Source organism: Apus apus, chromosome 13, assembly GCF_020740795.1.
Source record: "Apus apus isolate bApuApu2 chromosome 13, bApuApu2.pri.cur, whole genome shotgun sequence".
Classification (NCBI taxonomy): Eukaryota; Metazoa; Chordata; class Aves; order Apodiformes; family Apodidae; genus Apus; species Apus apus.
The window spans coordinates 14,601,138-14,628,569 of NC_067294.1; the positions used below are offsets into that span (position 1 = coordinate 14,601,138).

The 27,432-nt window shown below is 41.8% G+C and overlaps 1 protein-coding gene across 1 annotated transcript in view; it reads left to right on the top strand.

The window, feature by feature from the left end:
- WWC1 (WW and C2 domain containing 1) overlaps positions 1-27,432 on the top strand; it is a 71,535-nt gene that overhangs the window by 33,035 nt on the left and 11,068 nt on the right. The window contains exons 2-12 of the mRNA XM_051631306.1: positions 501-610; positions 6,368-6,571; positions 8,287-8,363; positions 9,292-9,371; positions 10,293-10,422; positions 10,714-10,860; positions 11,867-11,940; positions 17,877-18,119; positions 19,588-19,677; positions 22,018-22,556; positions 26,586-26,694. Coding sequence (XP_051487266.1) covers positions 501-610; positions 6,368-6,571; positions 8,287-8,363; positions 9,292-9,371; positions 10,293-10,422; positions 10,714-10,860; positions 11,867-11,940; positions 17,877-18,119; positions 19,588-19,677; positions 22,018-22,556; positions 26,586-26,694 — 1,803 coding nt within the window. The remainder of the gene's footprint in view (positions 1-500; positions 611-6,367; positions 6,572-8,286; positions 8,364-9,291; positions 9,372-10,292; positions 10,423-10,713; positions 10,861-11,866; positions 11,941-17,876; positions 18,120-19,587; positions 19,678-22,017; positions 22,557-26,585; positions 26,695-27,432) is intronic.

Below are 27,432 nucleotides of genomic sequence, written 5' to 3' on the forward strand. Positions count from 1 at the left end.
TTTGTCATTAATGAAACAGAACATATTGCAATGCAAATGAGTGGAGTTGCATGACAAGTGGTCCCACAGTCCTCAGCACTTGCTATTGATTGTGCATTCTTAATTATTCATGCTATGCAAATTGCATTTCTCATCTTGCTCTTTCTTGTCTACATATTTTTGATACAGACCTTGCTGGCAAACAATTTTTTTCTTTCAGTTGAGAGACAAGGATTGTTTCTGGCAAAGTTCTTAATGTTCCTTTGTCAAGCGAGCACTGACTGAGCTGGGTATGGCTCGGGAGCTCTGTCAGAATGAATTCATCTTGCTGTAACTTCAGATGAAGAAAGGGAGGAGATTGTGCAGTATTATTTGATAAGAACAAAAGCTTTTAAATAAGTTTTCAACTTCCTTTGTTTTCTATACTGAAGCCCTGGTGGTACTTGTTTTCTAGTCAGTTGTTTGGAATAGACATCTGAGAGTGTTCCTTTATTCATCATAAATATTATTTTGCATTTCAGGTACACTAAACCACTAACGTTTGCAGACTGCATTAGTGATGAATTGCCACTAGGATGGGAAGAAGCTTATGACCCTCAGGTTGGAGTTTATTACATAGACCACAACACCAGTAAGTGACACATTACTGTATTTTTACAAAGTGATTGTTCTGTGCCTGTGTTATAATACACTGAACGCAAAACCACAACATCACTAACAGCATGCTTTCAAGTCAGTGAGATCTGCAGCTCATGAAATCAAATCCTGTCCTCCATCCTGCAGGTTACTTGCCTCTCTAGAACAGCAATTTGAGCCCTTCTGTTCTTCTCGCTTCAAATCAGCAGTCACATTCAAGCTGATACTGGGACACACCTCTAAGATTTGGCTCTGCTGAGGAGTCCGAGTAGGTAGCAATGATCTGGAATTTGTTCTTAGCCTGGAATTTGTCCCTGTGGCAGGACCGCTGGGAACAGTGCAAAGGTCTAGTGTTTATGGCAGGGATAAACTGAAAGACTGCACAAGCTCCCTGAGCTCCAGCAGTCTCTTTACTGGAGAGGAAACTCTCAAGGAGGCTTGGGATATCCTCAGACGTGAGCAAATTGGAAAAGAGTTCAGTTCAGGCTTGTGGCATTTTTATTCTGTATCCTCAAACTAAGCCACTGCTTTTACTGGCTTTGTTAGATTTCTTGGTATGCCAGAAGTGTTAAGCTTTATAAGATTATTTGAATTCTATGAAAATACAGAACTTGATATATTATTACAGACATTGTCAGGAAATGTGTATTGGGTTGTTCTAGAACAAATCCCCTCAAAAAAGCAATAACCAATAAATCAGTAACTGTGTTACTCTACAGAATAGGTCCAATTGCAGCCCAGAAGTCCACAGCAGAACCATGCCCAGACAATTTTGATGGTGTTTGTAACTCATGCAGAGAGGAGTAACTTTGAAAAGACAGAGGGTCCTTGAAGTTTTTTTGGTCTTTTGCTTGCATTTGTTTGGTTGGTTTTTTTAATCTAAATCTAGGACTTCAACAGAACTTCAGCTTTTTTTTTTTTTGCCTTTTTTTTTTCTTCCAGCAAGTTACAAGATTTTTTAAATAAAAATACAGAATTCTGGTTGTTTTTTCTTGGCTGTCTTCACACCCTTCCCTTTTTCAGAAAACCCATATTTTAACCTGGCCTGCAACAGCACCTTCCAGGTTCTAGCAGCTTCTCTTCATTATTAAAATATTAAAAATGCAGAATGAGAAAAGCATATTCTCAAAAGGCACTAACTGCCCTATGCAAACACAGTTAAATATCTCTGGATGTGAAGGTGACACAAATATGTCATGCCAATGTCACAGTATTTACATATCTTTAAATGGCTTTATCCTAACTATTTTTCTGTGAAGCAGAGGATGTTGATTCTTCCTTTTACAGGAAAGGGTAGTGGGGAAGAAAGGGTAGACAAGTGTACAGGCTCACACGATGGAGATCTTGAGGGGAGAGGACTAGACAAGCTTTGCTTAAGAATGTGCTAGATTGCAATACACAAACTCGGGTCTCCTATGGGTCTGTAAGACCATGTCTTGTGTTCATCTCGTTTCCACAAGAAAGCACTCTGGAGACTCAACAATGAAGTTATTTTATAAAGGTAGTCCAAAAATGCTTTTTCACTCTCACTTGGGTCTAGGTTATTCCTGTGCTGACCACACAAAAGGACTAAGAGCTGAGTTTAGAAGTCTTTTTACCTCTTATTTATTGTTTTCATAAGTGCTAGTAGCCTGGAAGGCAGAAGAGCTGGAGCAAACTCTCTGGAAGAGTAAAAAATATGGTGTTGGACTTCTCTTCCCTTCTGTGGTGGTTGGGGACTTGCTGTGTCAGGTGCTGGGATGGGGGGGATGCCTACCAGGGTGCTCCAGGCCCAGAGACATGACACCTTCCAGTGACTCTGAAGGGCTTTGCTGTGTTAGGCAGCAGCATTGGATTAAGGGGTTCCTGCCAGTTCAAGTTTCACCTGCACAATGCTTTTGAGGAAGCTCTTTGTTCCCTGTCCCTTCCTAGTGAAACATCTGTGGGGCTTGGTGGTTTTCCCTTTGGATTGTTTTCAACCTCTGGCTTATCAGGCAGTGACATGGACTGTTGCAGGAGCTGTGAGTCTCTGTGGGAGGTGGTATTGTCCCCCAAAATAATCTTCAGCCCACATTCTTAACTGAACATCAGGGTCACCTCTGGCCACAGGAAAAACTTGCTCTAGTAAAATGAGAGAATGTTTCCAAGAGTCTTCTCTTTGTCCCTTCTGACCTTTCTCTTCAGTTTGAGATATTTTTTTGTCATTTATTTTCCTCTCCTGTCTACACTGGAGGAAGTGGAGTGCTTGTTGTCACTATGGCCCATCCTAGTCAAAACTGGGGCATTAACTTACCCCTCTGGCATTTGCTTAAGCGAGGATGGCTAGCTGTGGTCCCTGGGGACATGGTTCAGGTACTGGAAAAAACCCTTGATCCAAAGCCTTCTGGGAGACATGGAAGCTTGTTGGACCTCTTGGGTATTTCAGCTAGGAGAAACTGCAGCATGTAGGTGGGACAAACCAAACATGAAGCTAGTTGTGTGTTTTAGTTGGTCCCTGGGTGACTGTGCAGGTTGCAGGTCTGAGGCCTGTCTGACCCAGGGCTGTTATCCCTGGGGTGGGACACGCAAAAGCACCATAAGCTTCAAGAAGCTCCAGAGAAGGCTTCAAACCATCCTGACACCTGCTTAACAGCAGTTGCTTTAAAAAAGTTTCACTTTTATGGTATTCCAGAGGCTACAAGACTTAATCTAGGATTTCAATTAAAAGCTTAGAAAGAAGAGAGACAAAATCATGACCTTGTTTCTCATGCCAGCTTTAATGCAAATCATGATAAAGCAAACCATATCCACTTACCTTCAGCTAATCAAAAGGCTCATCTTTGTGGTTTATATTGAAGTATCCTCTGGAGAGTGTCCAAAACCTTCCTACTCCCCAAGGTCTTTTGCAGATTCCCTATGCAGGACGGAACTGTCATCAGAAGGGTGTGAAGGGGATGGAGGCATGTTGGTTCTTGCTGCGCACTTGACGTATTTGAGACTAATTATCAGAACCAAGCCCAAGGACAGACCTACATTAAATCTAAAGCCAGGAGCCATTAAAAAGAAGTGAGATGGAGAACACTTCTAACCTTCTCTCTGAGGCAAAATAAATACAATTAAATTGAATTGAGTACCCAGAATATTCCTAATACAGTATTAATGCATAGCCCTGAGTGTATCTCCCTGGTAGAGCTTCTTTGGAATTTGATTTGCACAAAGAAATGATGATGCAAGCATAGTAAGACTACATTCTTCAAGCATGAAGCACTCAGATTTATTTATGGCAAGCTTAACATTAAATTAAAAATCCACAGAACAACAAATGATGTAATACCCTGCATTTCTGTAGGCCTTTCATCTGACTTTTCAATGTATTTTGTATTGCTCAGTAGCTGGGACAAATCAAGAGCCCTTGGCCAGTGTTTTCATAGATTGTTATTACATGTTTGGAAATCAAAGCTCAAAGCTGCAATCAAGGGGGTACAGTTAGTGCTGTGATTACTGAAAAGGCTGAGGTGAATATTTAGGAAAATGGGAACAAAACAGCTTCAGCACATAAATACATTGTCCCTCCTCTCCATGAGCTGCTTGCCAAGTGTTCACTTTGTCAAGTGGTGGGTGTGTTTGGGGCAGTGTTGGTGTTTCACCACCTGACAGGTGTTCAGGATGATGTAGATTTTTATAGTCTTCCTCCTGGTTGCTTGTAACAGAGGGATTTCCCTTCAGCAGCTTCCACTGCTCATCTTGCCATGACAACAGGAATAGGCTGCAGGTTTAAGTCAGAACTGGAAATAACCTTGAAGCCTTAGATACAGGTAGACTTTTGACCCAGCGTCCTGAATTAGGCTTCAAGAGTTATGTGTACTTTGCCAGTGTACTTATGAAACTTGAAATTAAGAGTCCTGAGGGGTGGTTGCTGGTGCAGGTTCATGCTGCCTGGTCCAGGGAAGCGTATCTGGGAATGGGGGGAAGGCTCTCTGGGTAACTCACAGCAGACTGTCCCCTTCTGGATCAACTAGGGAGTTAAGAGATTTACTCCATCTGGGTGTGGGTAAGGGTTGGGCTTTGGGGGCAGGAATAGAGACAGGAGCCTGGCATTTTCAGACTCTCACAGCTGATACGCTGCTGTGTCCTCCTGACTTCTCTTTTGCTCCCCCTCATAGAGGTCACAGTGCTGCCCGGGAGGGCACCAGCACCTATGGCTGGCACCACTAGGTGCCTTCTGCTCAGGTTATTGTAAGGTGTTTTTTTCAAGTCCAGGCTTAGCTTTAGTATTACGTCAGCTGAAATGTTGCTTCTTTTTGTTGCCTCTACAAACTGTGCTGTTAATGTCTTTAAAGCATTTTTAATCATCTTTTGCAGCTTTTCTAAGTTCTGCTATGTAATTTGAAATGTCATGTGTTCTTTTGGGTCTTGAAATACTGTTAAAACAAGTTACTGCTGGAGTATCCTGTTAATTTTCTCCTCAGCATGATCATGAACAGCTTGTGAAAATGGTTTGAGTGTCCATCCCTTGGGTGAAATCCTTTATTTCTTGTTCTCCTACTACAAGGATTATTGTCAAACTGTTCTTTTCCCTATGTCCTGTGTATTGCTGTGTTGATCTCATGTCTGACTTGCTTAAGAACTGCTCATACCTTCCACCATGGCAGCTTTTACTAAATATTTAAAGAGGCTCTTAAGATATGCAGATTAGATTCCTACTGATAGTTTCAAGCAGCTCCTTTTTATTAATTATTCATTATGTGGTAACTAGGCATTCTTATTCAAGCATGGTAGTTCAGACACTTTAGAGTACTTAGTCAACTGGCTATTGGAACCTGTTCCAAGCAAGAACATGTAATAGCCTTGAAAGAGAAATGAAAAATATTTTGGACCCTTCTTCACAAAACCGAGACGAACACTGACAATAAATCTGTCTGGTTAGCATTAGGAGTAGCTGTGTGTCTGTGACCTTATGCCTTTTTTGTGATTGGAGACCTGAGAAGCAATGCATTGGTTGTGTTGGGGTAAGGGAGATGGTAGGGGTGTAGCTGTTGATGACTGTGTTGCCTATGTTACCAAAAAATATTTTTCTTTAACTCCACCTCCTGTGTTGTGCAGTGATTTACTGCTGTGCCTGCTTTCAGTGAAGGAAATGGTTACTCCCCTTCCGAGATGCTGTTTATAGAATGTCATTTGAGATGCTTTTGTTAATATGTTCTGTGCTTTTAATGAGTCTTTATTTTTACTTACCTGTGGAATCCGAGTTGGAAGGTTTTCTTTCCCCTCTTTAATAAAAGCCACTTGGCAGCTGCCAAGGACAGGCAGAGTTGTAATTGCTTTCATGTTGTTAGATGCAGTATAATGCAGTCATGTGGCACTGCTGTTTTCTGGAAGTTTTTTTATCAGTGAAATAGTAGAGATATTTTTTAGCGATGTTATGAAGCAGTTGCAATAAAGATAAGTCTAACAGCCCATGTCATTATTTTAGAGCTTGTGTGTGCATATGCTTGTGTGGATATTTTAGGAGGCCAAACCAGGATGGCTTCAGCGGCAGAGGAATTGGAGAGTTGTACAATGATTTGTCACAAGGTGTTCTATACAGTGATTCAGCATTATCAGCTCACTGGAGTTCATTGTGGATCAATTATCACCTCCTACGAAAAAAATAAAATGTCGTTATTCCACTTTTTGATGATGGGATGGGGCAAGAGGCGATTTTTAAAATATTGCCATAAATGGTGGAGCTTCTCCAGGCAGCAGTACAAACCTGCATTCCATTGATCTTGCTTCCCTCTGTTTTCCCTCTAAGAAACTACCCAGATAGAAGACCCTCGTGTGCAGTGGCGGCGGGAGCAGGAGCACATGCTGAAAGACTATCTGGTCCTGGCCCAGGAGGCGATTGCTGCACAGAAGGAAATCTATCAAGTGAAGCAGCAGAGGCTTGAATTGGCCCAGCAAGAGTATCGGCAACTGCATGATGTTTGGGAGCACAAACTGGGCTCTCAGACCAGCTGTGAGTAGTTAGTGAACTCTTAACCAGCAGCTTTCTCAGCCATGACCCCACTAGGACAGCACAATGCTTGAAGCTGCTCTGACAGAGCAGTGGGATGTGTCGCAGCCTGTCACTCTCCACGTTTGCACAGTTTGTCTCAAATTCAGTAGCTGTCTAGCACCTGCTTAGTAAAGGTAGTTGTTACGAAACATTGTTGTGGTTGGCTCAGCTGCTGGAGTCAGTGTGCAGATTTTCAGCATGGGCTTCAAACTGTGAAAAAATGTGGTGGTTGGCTTGATATGAAAAAAGCCAAGTTACTTGGGGTTTTCCTTGATTCCCCTCTCCAAATTACAGAAACAAGGCAAGAAGGCTCATCTCAGACAGCATCCCTAGGTTCTTTTGGAGTTAAGTTGCTGTCTTGGGGAGCTAAGGTTCTGTATTTTGTGCCATGTGAAAGCTAACATGGGTGGATTATCTTTCTGTATGTGAAAAACATTGTTTTGTGCTTCCTAATCTTTGCCACACAGGAAACACCAATGCTTGTTGCTTCAAGAATTGGTGCCGAAATGTTTATAGCAGGCCAGATGTCCTCCTTGCTGTTACTAGTTAGGAGCTGGAAAATGTCCACAGAAGGATTTGTTTCCTGCAAGTCTTCCAGAATTATTTTTTTTGTCATAATCTTTAGTATTTTTATGACTTTTTATGTTCTTGCTAGCCACATCAGTGGACTGACCTCCCCACCCTGCCTCACTCCTGTTGATTTCTGTCTTACAGTGGTGAATTCCACTGGCTAGTCCTGTGCCTGGTATTAAAAAGGATTTAAGAAGTTTCAACTGATGGATTCTTATTTGACTAGGGTCTGGTCCATCTTCTGAAGTACTGGTCTTTTGGTCTTTCCTTAAGAGCACTCTATCTAAGAACTGGTGTACCAGAGTAGTACATGAAAACTGTGAATGAGAATTGCATTGGTGTGATGCAATCTGTCTTTAAAAACACAACCAAACAGCAAGAACTAGAAATGCTTCCCATGTTTTATAGGGCATAAACTGATGACTGCAAGGATCAAAATATCTTCCTTGCCTAGAGCTACCTCTAGCAACATTGCACATTGGGGAGCCTCTGTATCTTCTGAAGCAGAAGGATTTTAACTGCTGCTGAGAAGAAAATTTTGCTCTTAATGGGACATTGATTTAATCTGGTGTGACACATTGTATTATTGGTCTTGTACTCAAGGCTGTGAGAAGGCTTTCATTGCATTTTTCAGTTTCTTCTCATTCTTTGCTTTTCTTTGTTTCTAAACATTCAGTGGATTGTTTACTCAATGAGAGTCTCAAAAACTATGAAGTAAACCTTTATGCAGTTCATGTCCCTTCAGTTGTGTCAAGTGCCTTTGGAAATTCAGGAAGCCACACTACTGAATGGAGTGAACACGTTTGGAAGTCTGAGATAACTATGTTAACTGAATTAACCGTGTTAACCATGAATAAACCAAGACTGATAAGATGCAGGACATGCTCTGGCCTCTTCAGTATACACCTTCTGTGGAGTACTTGACTACACTTTCCCTGTCTTTGAGGGGTGAGAAGAGGTCTGGAAAAATGGGTAAAAGGCTTACACTAGCAATGTGTGGAGATCTGGGTGTGCAGGAGCGATGGGAGGTGTTGACTTCTGGTGGGGCTGGTAGAAGAGTAGTGGGGAAGGCAGAGCTGGTAAACTGGGCGTTGTATTTGTTCTAGTGCTCTCTGGCTCATCATCAAGTTCCAAGTATGACCCGGAGATCCTCAAAGCAGAGATTGCTACTACAAAATCCAGGGTAAGTGCTACAGATGGACCTTTGCTTGCCATGAGTAATCTTCAGGTGTTTTCAAACCTCGTGGCAAATACTAAAAGGAGATGCCAAAGCAGTTGAAAGAGCTAATGTTGGCATTCTTAATCTAGGAGATAATTTATCAGACTTCTCAAATGTTGCCGTCTTAAGAGTTTAAAGCTCTTTTTTCCCCATAGACTTTAGACTTCCTTGGCAGTTGGCAGTACATACTGCTGTAGAGCTGCACAGTGGGGTGTTGAGCTGCCTGCTGGCTCCTTGGGGTGCCATGGTGCTGGCGAGCTGTGAGCTCTCCCCAGGGACTGGCAGCTCCTGGGCTTGGTGCGGGTTGTCAGCAGGGCAGTGTGCACTCTCGTGCAGAGCTCAGTTTGGGAAGAAGAAAGGACTCCAGTAAAGTAGGTCAGTGGCCTCTCTGGAAGAATATAAAACAGCAAGCTGTAGGGTCAGTGGATTTACAATATGTATTTTCATCCTGCTGTGTTACTCCTGCAGTGAGGCCTTCTAGTTTGGTATCTTGTAGGAAGGCTTCTGTCGCTGTAGCGTAACTCGTGTCCTGATGCTTAATGTTTTTTTTAATGACTGGGAAGGTTTTAAACCTTTCTGAGTAAAATGGACGTGTGTTTCATTCCTGTCCCTCCTGAATTTTTATCAGGTTTTCTGTTTATGAGGTTGCAGCTTCCCTTGAGCTCCTTATTAAGTGGTGTAAGAGCTCTGGGTACTGGGTAAAGCCCTAGCCAGTGATAATATCCTGATGAAGAGGCAGTCAGGGCTGTTAGCTGCTGTTGAGAAGAACTGATTGTCTGGAAACTTTGTTGAGAGTGCTATCTACACTGAATACATTTTGAATGGAATGGGTAGTGCTGTATGTAAATATCCATATAAAATATCATTCTAAAAATGTGACACCTTGCTGCAGGTTAATAAACTCAAGAGAGAAGTAGCTCACATGAAGCAAGAGCTCCAGTATAAAGAGCATGGATTTCAAACACTAAAGAAGTAAGTTTGTTCTCATGATCTTATTTTCAGTGTGGAACATATCTGGCTTGTAATGCATCCCCCTCTGTATTTATAAATAGCTGACTAAATAACATAAGCTGAAATATGCTGCTAATGTTATATTTAGTCATATGCAACTGAAAGCAGTAGCCAGCCATGGGGGTAGTTCTCTCAAATCAAAGCCTGTATGTGACTGACTGCAGCAGGACTGCCTTCATGGCAAAAAGATTTTGAACCAGGATCTCTTCAGTTAAGTGGTATTCTGTTTTACTCAGTACTGCTCGATACAGATGATACAGTACAGCCTATTGCCTTAGTTATAAGAGGCATTCCTTTAGGACACTGAGGAAAAATTTATGGTGGAGTGGAAGGGGAGGAAAAGTTTCAGGTACTTACCTTTGTGTGTCATGTTTTGAATGTCAGTGGTTAATACCTGATTTATTATAAACTTCACCTGCTGTTGAATTCCTTTGAGAAGAGGAAAGGATGAGGAGGCTTGTAATTAGGTTGTGCAAGCAAATAGGTCTGTGCATGTGAGCTCTGTGCCTGGTTTTCAAAATCATGACTAAAATAAGGTAATTCTTATACAAGTTGATCCTGTCTAGGTTAGGAACAAGGTAACTAGCAGCAGTCTGACTGAACATGCTGTTTTGGTGGGTTTATGTGCACCTTTCTCCTCTCTAAGTAATCAAAGAGATTATATGACTAAAACCAGAGTTCTGAAGCTTAATGTACTTATGAGTGAAGTAACTTAGAGGGTGATGAGTGGGGTTCTTTGTTCCTTCTGTTGCCTTTGTTATACTTCGGAGTGTATTTTTCTTAAAATATTATGCCAAGATTCATGGAGTGAGGGTGATTCTATTAACTGGACTTGATAAACTGTTAGCTTACTGCTTTTTTTTTTTTTTAATTTCCATGCAGAATTGACATGAAAATGGCTGATACTCAAGGTGGCTACAAACTTGATGAGGCACAAGCCATTTTGGCTGAAATGAAAGCTCTTAAGAAGGCCATTACATCAGGGGAGAAGGAAAAGCAAGACCTTATACAGGTATTGAAACAAGATGACTTTATAGTATTTTCTGTTGCCATTGTTATCAGTTGGAATTTCTGAGAAGTAATTTAAGTATTTTGTATTTCAAATATATAATTGAGATTTTTATTACCATAAATGAGTTTTGTATTGTGGTTGGACTGCAGCCTTTTGTTCTTCAGATCCTGGAGATAAGAAGTATGGATAAACATGGTCAGATCTTAATTGCGTAGTTTAGGCTAAAGATCTGTAACTGCTGAGGCACTTGGAGCAGAATTAAGCTCACCTCATCACTTCTTATGTTTTTAGAGCTTAGCCAGGTTAAAAGACAGCTTTGTGAATGACAGAGGATCCCAGTCAGACCTGTGGGCCAGCAGCATGTCCGTGGAAAGCTCCAGCCCTTTGTTGCCCCGGCAGTACCTGGATGTCAGCTCCCAGACTGATGTGTCAGGAAACGTGAGTAATGCTTGAGAAACCAAGTTCATGTGGAGACATCCTTCTGAACTACATCTGGTACTGCCTTAGTACACATGGGCAGGTATCTAGGAAATGAATCTTCTGGTTTAAACTTCAGTGTGACCTTCATTTTTGTACGCAATGTTAATGTGTCCCTAGAGGCAACCTGCTGTTTTCCCCCTCTGTGTTAGAAAAACCCAGGTGGGAATAAAAGGGAAGTAAGTTTTATTTTGCCTGTACATGTAGCTTCTTGTGATACAAACATTCCCTTAGCTCTTTATGGCAATTATGTGCCACTAGACAAGAAACATTCCATAGCTATGTATGGGCTAAGCTTTAATGAGGACTCCTCCCTTAAGAGTGCATTTGGCTTTTAGTGTTACAAGGGAGAATGATAAGAGTATATACAGATATTTTGATGCCATCAAGTGTGTAGTACTCATAAACCTTCAGTCCCTCTGGTGCAACAAGACCAGGACTGCCAGGTTGGTGTTAGTCTCAGCAAGGCTCACGTACGTGGAATGTCCACAGGACATCACAGGCCTCCTCTCTGAACCTTTACTTACATGTTTGCAGCCACTTTCAATCAGGGCCATGCATGTGACTGAAGATCCACAGATATGGATGTGCTGGGATGTCCCTTATCTTTAGGACTTCACAGCCAAAGCAAGATGTCATCCAAAACAAAACACAGTACAGCACTTAAAGAATGCAAACAGCATTTAAGAGGAAAGATTGCAAAGCTATTTGTGTGTTTGTGAAAATGGAAGCCCCAGATAGATGTGATAGATTTTCTGGTAAACTACACCAAAAAGAGCCTCTGAATCTTGTGGGTTTTTAAGTATTTGAAGAAATCATGACAAATTTAATCAAAGGCAATTATTTTCCTATTCTGTGCTTGATGTAACTAGTAAATGAGCTTGACAAGAGTCAGTGTAACTTGTAGCATCTTCAGTTTCAATAGGGAATATCCAAACTATGTTGCTGATTTAATATTTTGTCTCAGTTTGTTACCAGCAGCAATAACCAGTTGGCTGAGAAAGTGAGATTACGCCTTCAATATGAAGAAGCAAAGAGAAGGTAAATCTTTGGACTGTTGTACCTTTTGGCTGTCACACAGCATCCTCTGAAGATGTGTTTCACTAGAAAAGGTGCCAAGCATTGAAACCCAGCATTACTGCTAAATAAACGTGGTGATTTTTGAGGCAGTGAGGCAATAGGCTTTCTGGGCCAACATTGTCATTCAAGAAATAAATAACCATCCTAGAAATTACTAAGGAGTGACTAATATATGAAGAATTCAGTCTGGCCACACCTGTGGAGATATAAGTGGTTTTTCTACCTGTTGCCAATGCTTCCCCATTCCTAATAAGGAGACTATACTGCAGGGCATCTCCTTACCTTATTTAAAATGAAATGAATGTTTGCATGGTTTAAAGTCTGATAAGGAGAAATGTATATTGTGTTAACACCTTACATATCAAAATATGGTCAATGGCTACAATCCCAGGGCTTATCTCTAAGAACGTAAGTTTTCACCCTTGCCCTCTGATACGAGATGAATGAAAAACAGATTTTAAGAAGCCATATCTACTTAACAGGTCTATTTAATCCAAAGTTTTCTGGAATTTACTTTTTTAAATAGCTAATAGCTAACTCAACTGTTTAGTTAAATGAAAAACCACCAAGCATTGTTATTTAGTCTTTGGCTGGCCTAGTCCTTGTTCAGTGGTGTAACCATTGGTGGGAGTGACTTCAATTTTAACTGCTTTAAAGGGACTTTGCCACTCCAGAATAACAAACTTCACATGCATGGTACAGGCTGTACTTGGGATACATGCTATGAGAAAGATGCTTCTCTAGTCTGTGGTTAGAGATAAGAGCTTTAACACGGAGTTACTAATAATGTTCTTATTTTAGTATATTGGCATGTTACTCAATGTCATAAAACTTGATCTGTAGCAAAGGCTGTATGTGCCCAGCTGCTTTTGACAGGAACTTAGACTTTTCTTCCTACGTGGAGCAGTTTTATCAGAACTGTCTATTTTGCCAATCCAAGATTTGTCAAACTACCTTGACATTCAAATAATTCTGTGACTTTTGAAGACAACAGTGAAAAATAAGAATCCTGCAGATGCAGTGGTTAATTTTTCAGTGTTAAAATTGCTTTATACTTTTAAGCTTTGTGGAAAACTACAATTTAATTCATGCTGACTTTAATTCATGCTCACTTCAGATTGAAGTGGAGCACTCTTACTTTAGCCTATATCATTTCCAAGTAGGAGAGAGTGAGTAATGACAAGCCTGAGAAGAATTAATATTCTGTTAAACTTTAGAAAGAATTGTATAAAAGCAGCACAGTAGTTCCTTTGAAATAATGATGAAGGGCATGTAACACAATCCAGCAGTTACAGGAGGTTTGATACCTCCTGTCTGTCTTAGTTTATCTATGGATTTTCTCAGAGTTTAAAGAACATTATCATGAGGAACGATGGGTCTGAATGGATATGAATAATTGATGTTAAAATGATGAGATCTCCAGCTATCAGAGCACTGTGGTTTTGGCATGGTCTTTAGCAGGAGATGCAGAAACAAATAACTGGTTTTCAGCTGGAACAACACTATGGATATAGCGACTCACAAGGAACCTTCTGCTCCTATGAAAATTCCTCCCTGTGATGGTAGAAGTGTTTTCTGTCCCTACAGCAGTATATTAAAATGTTCCAAAAACACAGTAGAAGAGCAAGTACTTTGCCCGTGCAAGTATTACAAAGGGAGCCAAATGGTGGAAATGCATCTGGTTTATTACCTTTGTACTAGCTGGAAAGGTAAAACTGAAGGCCTGAAACCAACATGATCCCATAAGAATTAGGTTAGATTTACAGATTGGTAAGGGGCTGATGGAAAGTGGACTGTAGCAGACACTGTTTACACCATTGTTGTGGACCAGACCCATGGCACAGGTGTAGATATCTTGATGAACTTCACCACTCCAGAAATGTCAGGGCACAATTCTGCCTGTTCCTTTACCCACCACTAACTTTTCCTTTCATGGCTCAGTGAGACGAGAGCCCTAGAGCAGATAATGTTAACCCTGCAAAAAAAGAACAAAGGACAACTACAGTGACAAACCTTTAGCTTTATTGGATTGGAAACTGATAAAATGGGTAAAAGTCAGTGCTACATCTCAAGAAGGAGATAGCTACTGCAGCATAAATGTAATCAGAGATGCAACTAAACTGTGTTGTACAGTTTGAGCATGTAGCAGTTGCACTGCATTGTTTTAGCTCCTTAAACTTTCAGTTTGGGTTTTGTTTGACTGGTGGCAACTCTGGGATTTTAAAAGTATGTTTTATAATCCCCTAGAATTGAACATTTTCATGCCCCTTTTAGCAGCATTGCAGCAGTAGTGGGTATTAGACTGGCCAGTTTTAAGAGCACACTGCCAATTTTGATTTTTAATTTTTTTGTCTGAAGAACAGAGGCTGATACGGTATAGGGTTGCTAATTACTGGTGGTGGATGTACATCTTGATGTACACTTCTGTGGAGATGCATGCACTCTGAACAAACTCCAAAGAGATTAAAAATTGTGCATGTTCAACCTGGGTCACAGACAAGTACCAGCTTTCCCCAGTTAGCAAAATGCTTGATATGACAATGAATGAATCTAACTGCCTTTTCTAGGTAAAATTTACAGATTGGTAAGGGGCTGATGGAAAGTGGACTGTAGCAGACACTGTTTACACCATTGTTGTGGACCAGACCCATGGCACAGGTGTAGATATCTTGATGAACTTCACCACTCCAGAAATGTCAGGGCACAATTCTGCCTGTTCCTTTACCCACCACTAACTTTTCCTTTCATGGCTCAGTGAGACGAGAGCCCTAGAGCAGATAATGTTAACCCTGCAAAAAAAGAACAAAGGACAACTACAGTGACAAACCTTTAGCTTTATTGGATTGGAAACTGATAAAATGGGTAAAAGTCAGTGCTACATCTCAAGAAGGAGATAGCTACTGCAGCATAAATGTAATCAGAGATGCAACTAAACTGTGTTGTACAGTTTGAGCATGTAGCAGTTGCACTGCATTGTTTTAGCTCCTTAAACTTTCAGTTTGGGTTTTGTTTGACTGGTGGCAACTCTGGGATTTTAAAAGTATGTTTTATAATCCCCTAGAATTGAACATTTTCATGCCCCTTTTAGCAGCATTGCAGCAGTAGTGGGTATTAGACTGGCCAGTTTTAAGAGCACACTGCCAATTTTGATTTTTAATTTTTTTGTCTGAAGAACAGAGGCTGATACGGTATAGGGTTGCTAATTACTGGTGGTGGATGTACATCTTGATGTACACTTCTGTGGAGATGCATGCACTCTGAACAAACTCCAAAGAGATTAAAAATTGTGCATGTTCAACCTGGGTCACAGACAAGTACCAGCTTTCCCCAGTTAGCAAAATGCTTGATATGACAATGAATGAATCTAACTGCCTTTTCTAGGTAAAAAGGAAACAGTTAAATAAAACTTGAGCTTCCTGTTCTGTATTGAGTTCAGTCTTGCATGCTGGTGGCCATTCAGAAAGGTGATGTGACCTGAGCCCAGTATTGCTGGTTTCTTTGAAACACAAACCCAGCACAGCTCAGCAATGATGTAGTTCAGGCTCGGTCAGTGAATACTGAAGGGCTGGAGCTCTCAGCCAAATACCAGACAGTCTGCAAAGCATTTCTTTTATAATGATGCTGTTTTATTGGAAAAACAGAATACATAAACCTACTTTTAACTGAGAAGGGGGGAAAAGAATGATCATTTACAAAGGGTAAAACCTGAGGTTAGTTTGACAAAGCTGGTAGGCTCAGAAATGCATAGAGAACAAATTCCAGTGGAAAAGCCATATCCATGCAAATGTATGCCAAAAGTGATCAGATTAATGCCAACCAATCCTCTTAAACTCATATCCCTTCAAAATGCACAGAGGAATTCTTGGATTGTGAATTAATGCCACTGTTAATTCTTTGTTGGAGCACAGTATTGCACTTAATCAGGCACTCAAAACCAAAACAGCTCCTAAGGAGACCTAAAAATAGTTGAGCTGAATATCTATCAATTATGGACCTTTAATTAGAGTAAGCAACCTGCTGTGGGAAATGGGTTTGCAGAAAGTGAGGCATCTCTTCAGAAAGGTGATCTCTAGTCTGTCTCCTGTGATGGAGGAGGCAGGTCAGTCTGTGTGAGCTTAATCCTTCACAGGCTCTCTCAGGGCTCGAGTTCCTCTTGGCCTCTGGAGCTTGGAAGACAAAGCTTTATTCTTCAAGGCCATTCACAGCAGTGAATACTACACAGTTGTGTAGCTGCTGCTGCCCAGATCTGCATCTTATTACTTACTCCACACACTTTGATTTTGCTAGTTGCCTTGAATTTGCTCTGTGCTTGCATGTGTGCTGGTTTGCTGGAGGAAGTGTGCACCATCCTGTAGCATAAACCAAGTTCTAGAAAGAGATGAGTCCAGATGATCAACCATAGGGGTTTGTTGTGACTGATTTAAGCCCGATAATTCTCTCACCAGAGCACAAAGCCCTCTTCAAAGGGAGATGAATATAGGACTTTCATTTTACACATACAGCATTTCACTTCCATTTCTTATGTATTTAATAAACCTGAGCGAGAGGTTAACCTGAACTAATCCTTTAAGGGGTCATTTACGCCTCAACTCTCTGGTCTTCAGTCAGATGAATTATTTTTGCAAATATCTTGCCTTATGTTTCAAGATACTTGGCCTCCTTGTTTGCCTTTTAAGCTTTTGTAATTTCTCCACCCCAGACCATTCTGCCTTCCCCATTCCCTGCTCCCCCACTCGATCATTTTTTATTGTGCAAGTTCGAGAAATGCCAAGTATTTGCTAACTCTTATTCAACTTTATATTTACTATTGTTTCTCACCAAACGACCATCATAACTCTGTCAGGTCATGAAGAGTTGGAGGTCAGTGAGTCCAAAGGAGACAGTTACCTTTGAGAAGACTGACGTTACTGCCCTTGGTTCTGTTGCCTGGCCTGCTGCTAGTTTATTGTTTCCCTCTGCGTGTTGCCTTGCAAAGCTGACCATTTGTAGACCTAACTGAGCAGTTCACATACTTGGGAAACTGGGAGTGGGCAGATAGTTGGAGTGAGCAGGCTGCTTACCTGCCACGAGCTGTGCTTTCCTCTGCTGTCAGTCAATTGTAAATCTGTATTGCTGATGCCTTTAGTAATAATTTTCCTGCCTGAGATGATGTAGCATAGAGCTAAAGGATTACTGATACAGACTTTAAACAGAAATCTGGAATGATACTTCTAATTAAAATAGCCCTTAAATTTCATGCAAGTGGCTCTGGATTTAGGTGGGATCGTGGTTCCTCTTGGACTCTTCACATCCCTGGGTGCACCTTGTGCCAGGAGTAGCATAGCTCTTTCATGAGTCCAGAATGTTTAGTGTTGAATCAATAGTTGGAGTCTTCCAGTAGCAGCATGCCTGTGAGGAATTTCCTCATTATAAAGACAAAAAAAGTTTCTAAACTTTCAAGTAACCACTGATCATTATCAGCCTATCTGAATCGTGTATGGAGAATATACAGCTCTTTTCCATAAACCTGATTAAACATAGATATTTACACCACGATACTCTCCACACTAAGGCCTGTGAGGACATTAGCTGTAAGGCATGTGAAACACCCTACAGGATATCTGACAGCTTTTTCTGAGATCAGAGTTTCTGTTAAACTCTTCCATGACTGGTGGACACTGCAGACTGACCTTACTATTGGGAGCACCCCAAATTAAACTCCCATCCTGCACATCAGCTGCCTCCTGCCCACCACCTGGCAGCACCCTGGTAGGGAAGGCATGAGTAGTTGTGCCTGAGCTGAGAGCCTTCTTCAGGGCAATGGAAGATTTGGTTGGTCAAGGTGCACCTCTGGAGCAGGAGCTCAGACACTCCTGATGGAATAACTGCTTTTTTTGTTTCTTCCCTCCCCCCTGCAGAATAGCAAACCTGAAAATACAGCTGGCTAAGCTTGACAGTGAGGCCTGGCCTGGCGTGCTGGACTCTGAGCGAGATCGTCTGATACTAATTAATGAGAAGGAGGAGCTCTTAAAAGAAATGCGATTTATTAGCCCCCGAAAATGGACACGAGGAGATGTGGAGAGACTGGAGACAGAGAGAAGGCGCCTGGAGGAAGACCTTCAGGCTGCTAGAGACACTCAGAGCAAAGCTTTGACAGAGAGGTAGGTTACTGGGCATAGGATAGAGTTCACCTTGTTGGACAAAAGATAATCAGGAACAAGCAACAACATTCTGTGGCTGAATGCTGATAGCAGAGTGCCCTTAGCCTTGCAGGAGACTGTTTCTACTTAAAAGGTTTCTGAAATCATCTCCCAAGAGAAACCACCTGCAACTCTTTACTCCCCAAGTGGGGAAAGCTTGTTGTTAGGTGGGGAAAGCTTGTTGTTCCTGCAAATGGATCCTCTAGGAGAACGTAAGCAGTGCTCAAAATAGCCCAGTATGATGTTAGTGTACTATATAATGTTTCTGTATGCAGCCAGCACCTCACAGCAGCTTCTACAGTTGCAGTCTGGAGCTTGGTAAATGTCAACAGATGGAAATTTAAATTTTAAAAATTTGTTGTTTGTTCTGAGCATCCTTAAATATGATTCCTGCAGGAACTGGTATTTGACAGGGCTGTGTGAGCTGCATGGAATATCCTGTGAATCTAAACTATCTGGAAAAAATGCCAACTATTCTGCCTAATTTCACTTGTGTTGCAGGGGGAGGTCTCATGGGAATGTGCAGTGAGGATGAATTCTGCATTAGGCATTGCCTACAAGCACTTTACAATCTGGTTGTATTAGTGTGAGTGGCTGTGGCAATGTTACTTTTAGCTGCAGTCTTTTGAATACATATGGAATAGACGGGCCACGTTGGCTCTGGCTCTCTATATTCATTTCTTCTACATGATCAGTGTCCAGACTACACAGTTCTACAGTCTTTTAATGGTTTTATCATGCTGGAAAAAATGTAGGCATCTCACATATCTCAGCTACAGGACTTTTACCAGCCTGAAGTATCTGTCATTTGACAAATGTTCCTGTCTCGCTGTAAGAGGAACAATTTAGTTTGTGATTTTTAGGAACATGGTCCTGTTCTAGTGTGGCAAAGAAACAGCACGTTTATGGAGAAGGATTTCTTGTCCAGAGGCCTGTTAAGTTGGGGTGTGAACACCTGAGTGCCCAGGTGTGGAATAAAACTGAGATGTTGCTAAAGTCCATAATTCATGTAAATCTGTAATGAGATGATTAATTACTAAATCCTGTAAACTTTAGTCATGCCTAGGCCTTACTGAAAGCAAACAAAAGTGCTTGCACCTTTATCAGCACAGGAAGTATAAGAATGCAGTTGTGTACAGTGAGAAAAATCTGACAGACTTTTTTTGAGGCCTGATTCTAGGAGCATTATTTTTTCTAGTATTAGCTGTAATTATTTTCCCTGTTCTGAGTATCTGCGAGATTGAGTTCCACATTGTAAGAGTTCTGGAAGCTGATAAACACACATCGTGAGCAAATTCTGCTCCAGGTCATACTGTGTATTCTTACTAACTTTTATAGGATTTCACAGAAAAAATAGAATTCTCCTTTAGTCTTCATTTTAAATAGTAAAATCTGCTTTAGCTCGTCTTTTTCTTTTCGCTTCTCTTAGATTGAAGCTGAGTAGCAAAAGGAATCAGCTAGTCCGAGAACTGGAGGAAACCACACGATTGGTTGCAATGCTGCACACCCAGCTGAAAAGGTATGGCACACTTATAGAAGTTGTAGGTGCTTTAACTGCTCATGGAGTGGCTGCCTTTCCCTGCCAGCAATTTCAGCTCCCCACTGAGAGGTCTAAAAGGCCTTTCAGTTATCGTGGTGACTTAAGACCCCTGTGAAGTCAATGGAAAGAGAAGCCTCGAGGATTATACATCCCACTCAGTTTAGATGGATGCTTTAGAACAGAACAAATAACCTGGTGGTGGTGCCTGACAACAGAAGGAGATTGCACAGTCTCTTCTATTTTGGACATAACGCATTTAAGTGAAAAAGCATAGCTGAGATTTATGGGGTTTGAATTACTGAGGCACATTAAAGGCAGCTGAACACTCACAGCTAGTGAAGTGAACCTTGGAAATGCAACTACACGTTAATGTATGAATGTCACGATAATATTTCTCTAATTCCAAGTGTGCTGTTGCTTTGCCTTTCATATGTTATGTAGAAATGTTTCTGCATTTGTAATGTGGTGTGGTTGTTCAGGCTGTAGTTTTGGAAGAGCTTACGATGACAGTTTCCAGACAAACGTGTGACTGCAGGCAGTAAGGCCAAACAATCATTAGCTAAAACTGCATTTTTATCTTTTTTGTTTAGGAAGAGAGTTTGGTGGGATTTTTGTTTGTTGAGGTTTTTCCTGTCAGCGTGTACTGAATTTACTCTGTTTGTAGCTTCTGCTCCACTTGGATTCTGTTTCATTTTGTGAAGATGACACCGAAAAGACTGCAAAGAAATCATAGTGCAAGACTGACATGTAAATAAGCTACCATGGAGAAGAGCTGTCTGTAATGCTCTTATGCAGTGGAAATGCATCATATTTTCATTTCATCTAGCTGATTAGGGATCTTTTGAGGTGACCCAGAAGCATGTGAAACTAATTTCTTCCTAACTATGTGCCCAGTGTTCTTGGCATGCTCCTTCATAAGAATAAGCATTTGTTATTAACCCCATAATGCAAAATGTCTGGCATTCAAAGGTATGCACAAAGAAGCTGAGCTCAGTTTTTTGATAGGAAAAAGATTAATTAAAAAGCCCTCCCTTTCTAGAGTGAAATACTGAAAAGCTGTAAATTTATTAGTCCTCACCAGATCTATAGATATTGCCAAAATGCAAAAACATCTATCATTTTTCAGTTATGTTTCCCCCATAGCTTTTTTGAACAAAGGTGATGCAGTGCACATCTGCCATACAAATGCAGAAGACATTTTGGGCAAAAAAGAAGACAAAATTGTGCTAAATTCTCCATACTTGCCTTTTTCTCATAAAGTCATGGGCATAGTGATACAAATGCAGCTTCTAGCTTTTACTCCATAAATAATAAATAAGGGATTATTAGGCTAACTAACATGCTCCTTGTTTTTCAGTGGGGAAAGTTAAGCCCTATATACATATGCAGAAAGTTTCCAATAACTAATCTATATCTGAAGTGAAGGTAGAGGGTCTTTAAACAGTCAGTAACGAGCAAGGTATTTAATATTTGGAGCAGGAGTGTTGATTTAAATGGGATTTCTAGGGATAGTGTATGTTGTAGTTGGTACTGGAGAATTTCTTGGTCTTCTGTGCAGAGAAGTGTGTGCTGGGGTCTCTGAGCTTTCACATCTGAGCAGACTCCTATTCAGCACCTGCTTAAAATTAATGTTGCTGTCAGTTATGTTCTGAATCGAGATCTCCAGGGATAAATAATTTGTGGGAACTGATTTCACAGCCCAGCCCCAAGTCTTTCCCTTGCTCTCCTGGCCCTGCATTCTCTGTTGCAATTTTTCACGTAGGTGAATCCTGCCAGTTTTCTGGTAACTCCTGACTGTTGTCAGCTGTGAGGGCCAGTTCCAGGCAGCCCTGATGCTGCCTTTTGGCTGTCGTTCCAAGATTGAAGCAAATGGAAGATAATTTCCATATGGTCAGACAGTTTGTTACAATAACTTCAGCTTCTTGCATGGGCTTTGCTGGTTTTTGTGGTTTGCTTTGGAGATTAACAGGAACCATAGGTTTATATTTTTTTTACAGACAGATGTGGTAGGAGAATGTTGTCACTAATTTTAATTGATTTGAAAATACTCAGTAGAGTTGTTTTGGCTAAAGAAGCCCCTTAGGAAGTTGATATGGTGAGTAGAAAATGTGTACAAATGATACGAATTTTCCTGAAAAGTGACCCAGCTTTTCTGGTGGGTAAACTGTGGCTCTGGATTGTTGCGGGGACTAACGCGTCTGGCCTGAGCTAACACAGCAAAATGTACCAAATGTTGGCTTAGAGATTTGCTGGCATTGCAGTGTTTTCCTGAGAAAGCAGGGGATACAGTATAATGGTTTTCTGACTTGTTTCCTTCAGTCTCTCCACCAGCATGCTTTCCCTCTCCTCGAGCAGCAGCCCTGGTTCTCTTGCATCTAGCAGAGGATCTCTTGCCACCTCCAGCCAGGATTCATCCACCTCAGCCAGTTTCACTGATCTCTACTTTGAGCACCTGGAGCAGTTGGAGCAGTTGGACTCAGACTATCAAAGCAAGCTTGACTTGCTCTTAGAAGGAGCCACTGGATTTAGACCATCAGGCTGTATCACCACTATACATGAAAATGAAGTAGCGAAGACTCGCAAAGCAGACACCACCAGTCGCATACAGGCCCTGAGATCATTGTCTGGTACTCCAAAATCCATGACATCCCTATCTCCAAGGTCATCTCTCTCTTCTCCATCTCCACCTTGCTCTCCACTGGTGATAGACCCACTCCTAAGTGGTGATGCCTTTTCAAGCCATATGGATTTTGATGATGCAGAGATAAGTACAAATCTCTCGGAACTCACCTTGAACACTGGGAGTGGCAACTGTAGACTAGAAGAGCCTAGAGCAGGAGATAAACATCTAGGTCAAGGTATGGTAACAAACTATTTGTATGCACATGCATGCATTGATTTTTTGATGTAGTTTATAAAGCATTGAGAGGGAAGTATTTAAAAAGCTGTGAGTCACCTTGATATCTTTGTGTTGAAAAATGTATTCAGCTGCGTGTTCTGTCTGGGTTGGGAGAAAGGGTTGGTGTTTTAATTGGTACACAAAAAATGCTGCTGATCTGAAGGCTCTTGCAGAAGACAAATCTAGGTGCATTTCAGGTGTACTTATATGCACAAATTACAGGGATTTCCTGTGCAAATATAAATGATTGTGGTGGGATTCCTGGTTTATTTTGTCACTGAACTATTCAGAATGTCAGCTAGTGTTTCGGGTCTGGGAGGCACATAGTGCCTTAGTGACAAAAACTTTTTGGCTGAGCTTTTGTGAAAAGCTGGGAAAGCCATTTAGCTTAATTGTTAACAAATGATAATAAAAATCCTTCCCCACTACCTCAGAATGTATAAGATCTTGCTCTGGTTCCCAGTACATCAGTGGCAATGAATTTATTAACTTCAGCTGAGCAGACATGTTAAGGCTGTGCTGAACTTCTGCTGTTTTGAGGGGGATGGTCTCTTAGCAACAAAAACGTGTTTAGATTGTGAGCATGATAAAATAAGACATCTAGAGACAGTAGATGTTCTCATACATGCATATGGCTTATTGGTGGGTGGGAAGAGTTTGTCCTCTTAAAATGGTGGCTGTGCTGAAGTGGATGGAAAGCAGGCAGGGCACTCAGGCTAGGGCCTCTCTGAAGCCCTTGGGACTGTAGTTGGGGTAAGTCCAGTGGAGAGGAGTGAAACATCTGGATTTGTAACTGCAGGGAAGAAGAGTTTCAAAAGCAACATGAGCTTGCAAGCTGTAGTTGTATGAACCAGCAGTGCAATTTGTTTCTGTTTTTCATAGGATTATAAAAGAGCCTATGTGAACAGAGGGAACTAGCACCATGTTATCACTGCCTTCCACGTTGGGAAGGCTGACATTATTTAAAATACAATAAAAGACAGGAGTGCAGGTCTTCCCATTTGAGCTGCCATTTTCCTGCAAGCAAGAGGTATTATGCATTTCAGTAGGAAACACTAATTATTCTTATTAGAACTGGGCACTGATTAGTGTTAACCTTTTAGCTCTTCAAGATTTGTCAAGGTTGTTAAAGTGAAAGCTCAGGTGTTAAGCAGATTAAGTGATTATTGCTGTTAGCCAGTCAGCAGACAAAATAATCACCATAAGTAGTTTATTTCAGGGTAATAACGAGATGAGATTTTACTCCTCAGGCATTTTGGAGGGGGTTCAGTGTAACACTTGAAACACGGTGGCTGGATCTGGGGTGGTCAGTGCTTGGCCTCATGGGCAAAGCATGCTCACGTGTTCCTGTAAGTAGAGCAGTCTCATCTATGTATCTGAGGGATTTGCTTTTTTTTTTTCTGTTAGAACAGAACCTCTGCTGCCTTTGAGGCTGAAAAAAGGGTTCCTCTCTCACCTAAGGGCTACCTGAGCGATTTATATGAAACTAGTAGCAAAACCTGGAATCTGGAAGTCTGGCATTCTCTGAGGAGATGGTGTGGATGTGAGGACAGTGCTGGACATGGCCCTTCAAGGCCTGGTCATGGTGTGTCCAGGAGAGCCCATGGAAAGGAAAACAGCAGGAAGTGAACAGCAAACTTAAAATTCTTGATATGAGTAAAAAAAATGGTGCAAAAACATAGGAAGTGTGTTCTGCCTGTTTTGAAATATAGAAGAGAGCTGAGTCAGTTCTGAACTCTCCCATAAACTTTGATTTTAGTGGGATACCTCTTTCAAAACTTCTGGCTTAAAACCAGAAATCCAAATTTTGTGTTAATTTGCCACATGAAAGTTGCAAATTCTGTGTGTGTGTGTGTATGTGTGTAAGAGTTTCAGGGCTGAACTTCCAAGTCATTTGCAAGAAAAGTCAGGTACAGGTTGGCTGCATGATGAATCCTTTTCTGGGAACAGTTCATCTTTATTAGGTGTACACTATAGCATTCTGCTATACAAACAGATACCCACATCACTGCTGGGTTTTGTGCACCCTCTGCATCCATGCCCCTTCACCTCAGGGTGCTCTGATGGACTGGTCAAACATGAAGGCTTTCTGGGTTGAAATGACTAGATGGTATTGGTGATTGAAGGAGAAAGAGTTTAAGAGTGTGGAGACCAACCTGCCTTGTCCTTCCCTGTGAGCAAGCTTCATGCAAAGGGATTCCTGGAGTGGTGTGTAAAACTCAACCCACTTGATCTAGAAAGCCAGCCAGCGGGGAAGAAATTACTTTCATGTTAGAACCAGGAGTAGGTACAAAGCAGCACTGGGGAAAAAAAAAACATAGTTTTGACCCTGCCCACAAAGCTCCAGCATAGCCTGTGACCCAGAGTGCAGCTGGGGCCAGGTCCTCACACGTAGCAGAAGAGGAGGATGGATTAAACTGTGAATGCCAATATTAGGGGGATCCATTTGTTTCAGCTAATGGCTGGTCTGTTGTGTTACAGATGGTAACTTTTAGTCATCTGGTTTGGCCTATGGAGAAAAGGTCTGGACATTTATTTCTGTCCAGCAGTTCCATGGGAATACTAAGATGAAAAATACCATTTGGTGGTGGTGTCAAAAAATACATGGATAAATGGGTCCAAACTGCACATGTGCACTCAAAGTTTTGGTGTTACCTGTGGCACCCTCTACTGTTGATTGTAGAACAAGTCCTTATATTATTCCATAACCCTGTGCTGTGCTTGCACATTTTTGCACCAATGTTTTTTCAAAGCTGTTTTTAATTCTCTAAATGACTTTTTAAGACTGCAAAACAAACCAAACAAACAAAACCCAAGCAAACAAACAAAAACAAACCACAAAAACAAACAACAACAACAAAAAAACCCCAACAACCGAAAAACCCAAACAAAAAAACCGAACTCCTGGAGCAGGTCTTCCAAAGGCCTGACAGGGAGGGAGAGCTAAGAGCTAGCTATGTCCTTAGTCACCTTGGCAGGCAGTTCTCCAGACTCTCAGCTGAAGCATTTTTCTGCAGAAGTGTGATGGTTCAAGTGAAAAGGTGTGGAATTTGGAGGTTTCCAGGGTGTGTCTTTCTCTGTTTTGTAGCCCAAGAAATCTATGTAAGATAACACCTCTGTGCAAAACTTCTGGCTTCACCTTCCTCTGTTTCTCTTCCCTATATCCTTTTCCCTGCATTCCTGCATGTGGCTGCTATTTTAAATCCTATAATCTCTCTTTCTCTCCATATTTAACTAGTTAACCTCATCTCTCTGGACCTACCTTCTGTCCTGTGTACACTAACCTTTTGGGTTTAGGGGTAGGCAGGTGGTGATCTTTTGCTGTTCCCCATCCTTGAAGCTAAACTAGGTATAAGCTCTCCAGGCATTAGATACCCCTCCACATAACCCATACCTGGCCAGACCTTGGGCTGTAGTGTTTGCCCAGCCTGCTACTCACTGGGCAGCCAGGACCAGAAGGCATACTACTTGCTTAAGGGTGACTTGCAGTAGGAGCTGCTTCGTTGGCTCATATTTATAATTTCACTAGAATTTAGAAGTTGTTCTTCTGCACATCTTCTTGCCCATCTTGCCACAGGTACCTCCCTGCTGGGGCTGGCCTGTTGTAATAGACTGGGCACAATCAGGGTGTAGCCTCAGCCTGTGGTTACACTACTGCAGGACCCAAGTATTCAGTGGGCGTTGACTGTGCAGTGAAGCCCTGCTCTCACCTCCACCATGCAGGCTGTTCCTCTGGTTGCCCAGGAGCCTCTTGTTGCCCAGGGCAGTTGGGCACGTTCCTGAAGCACTAACTTGATGGTGGCTGTTGAGCACAGCCTGCCCTACCTGTGTCCTCTCCATCTCCAGAAACGTGCTGTTGCTTAACATTACTTTGGTGGGGGAAAAAAAGGCAATTCAAGGGGAGGATAAGAAAAAAAGCTGCTCCTAATCCAGACAGTTTGTTTTCATTAACACCTGTTTTTGCTTTTCCTCTGTGCTTTTCTGATAGGTATAAATACAGCTGGAGGGACGACACTGAAGGTGGCGTGTGTGTCCGCTGCAGTGTCTGATGAATCTGTTGCTGGAGATAGCGGGGTGTATGAGGCGACTGTTCAAAGGTAGACACCAGATCTCTCCCTAGGAAGAAGCCAATGACTCCACCTTGCACACAGGAGTCAGCTGGAATATCGCTGGCTAGGAACTATTTTGTAATTCAGTGGCTGACTTCTCAATCTTGGATTTCTTAATGTTTCTGAAAAAAACCTTATGAGCAGGTTGAATGTGATGATCAAAAGTGGCCCGTGCTTCCCATAGTAGAAGTAGCTGAAAGCAAGCTGACAGGAGTGCTTGAGCAGCTGGTCTGTTTGTGAAGGTGCTGGTAAGCTGTGATGGCTGCTGTGACAGGAATAGCAGAGCCATCTGGCAGGTGTGAAGTTCCCCTCCTGTCAGTAAGCCCTTCTGGTGTCAATGACAGCCCTCAGTCAGCCTGAGAGGACTTTGCGATGTTTAAGGAAGACAGCAGAAGCACGTTGAACTGCCTCATGGATGTGCACGTGCTGCAGAGCAGTTTCAGAGTGCTTGGGTCCAGGAGGTGATTCCTGCAGGACTTCTCCCCCTAAGTGCAGAGCTTATAGCCAGAGCTGGGCCTCACTGCTCTTGCTGGGTTTCTGGGCCTCCCTTGCTGCTTGCTAAAGTTATCTGAGGTAGTCTGACAAAAAGCTCACTGGAAAGTACTGATCTTATTGATGCCTGGCTTGGCTGCACCTAACATGGGGTTTTCTACTGGTTTTATTAGCATTGAGGTGAATTATGAGGTCATTTGTTGCAAGAAACAACTGTAAGGCTGAAAAATTGCT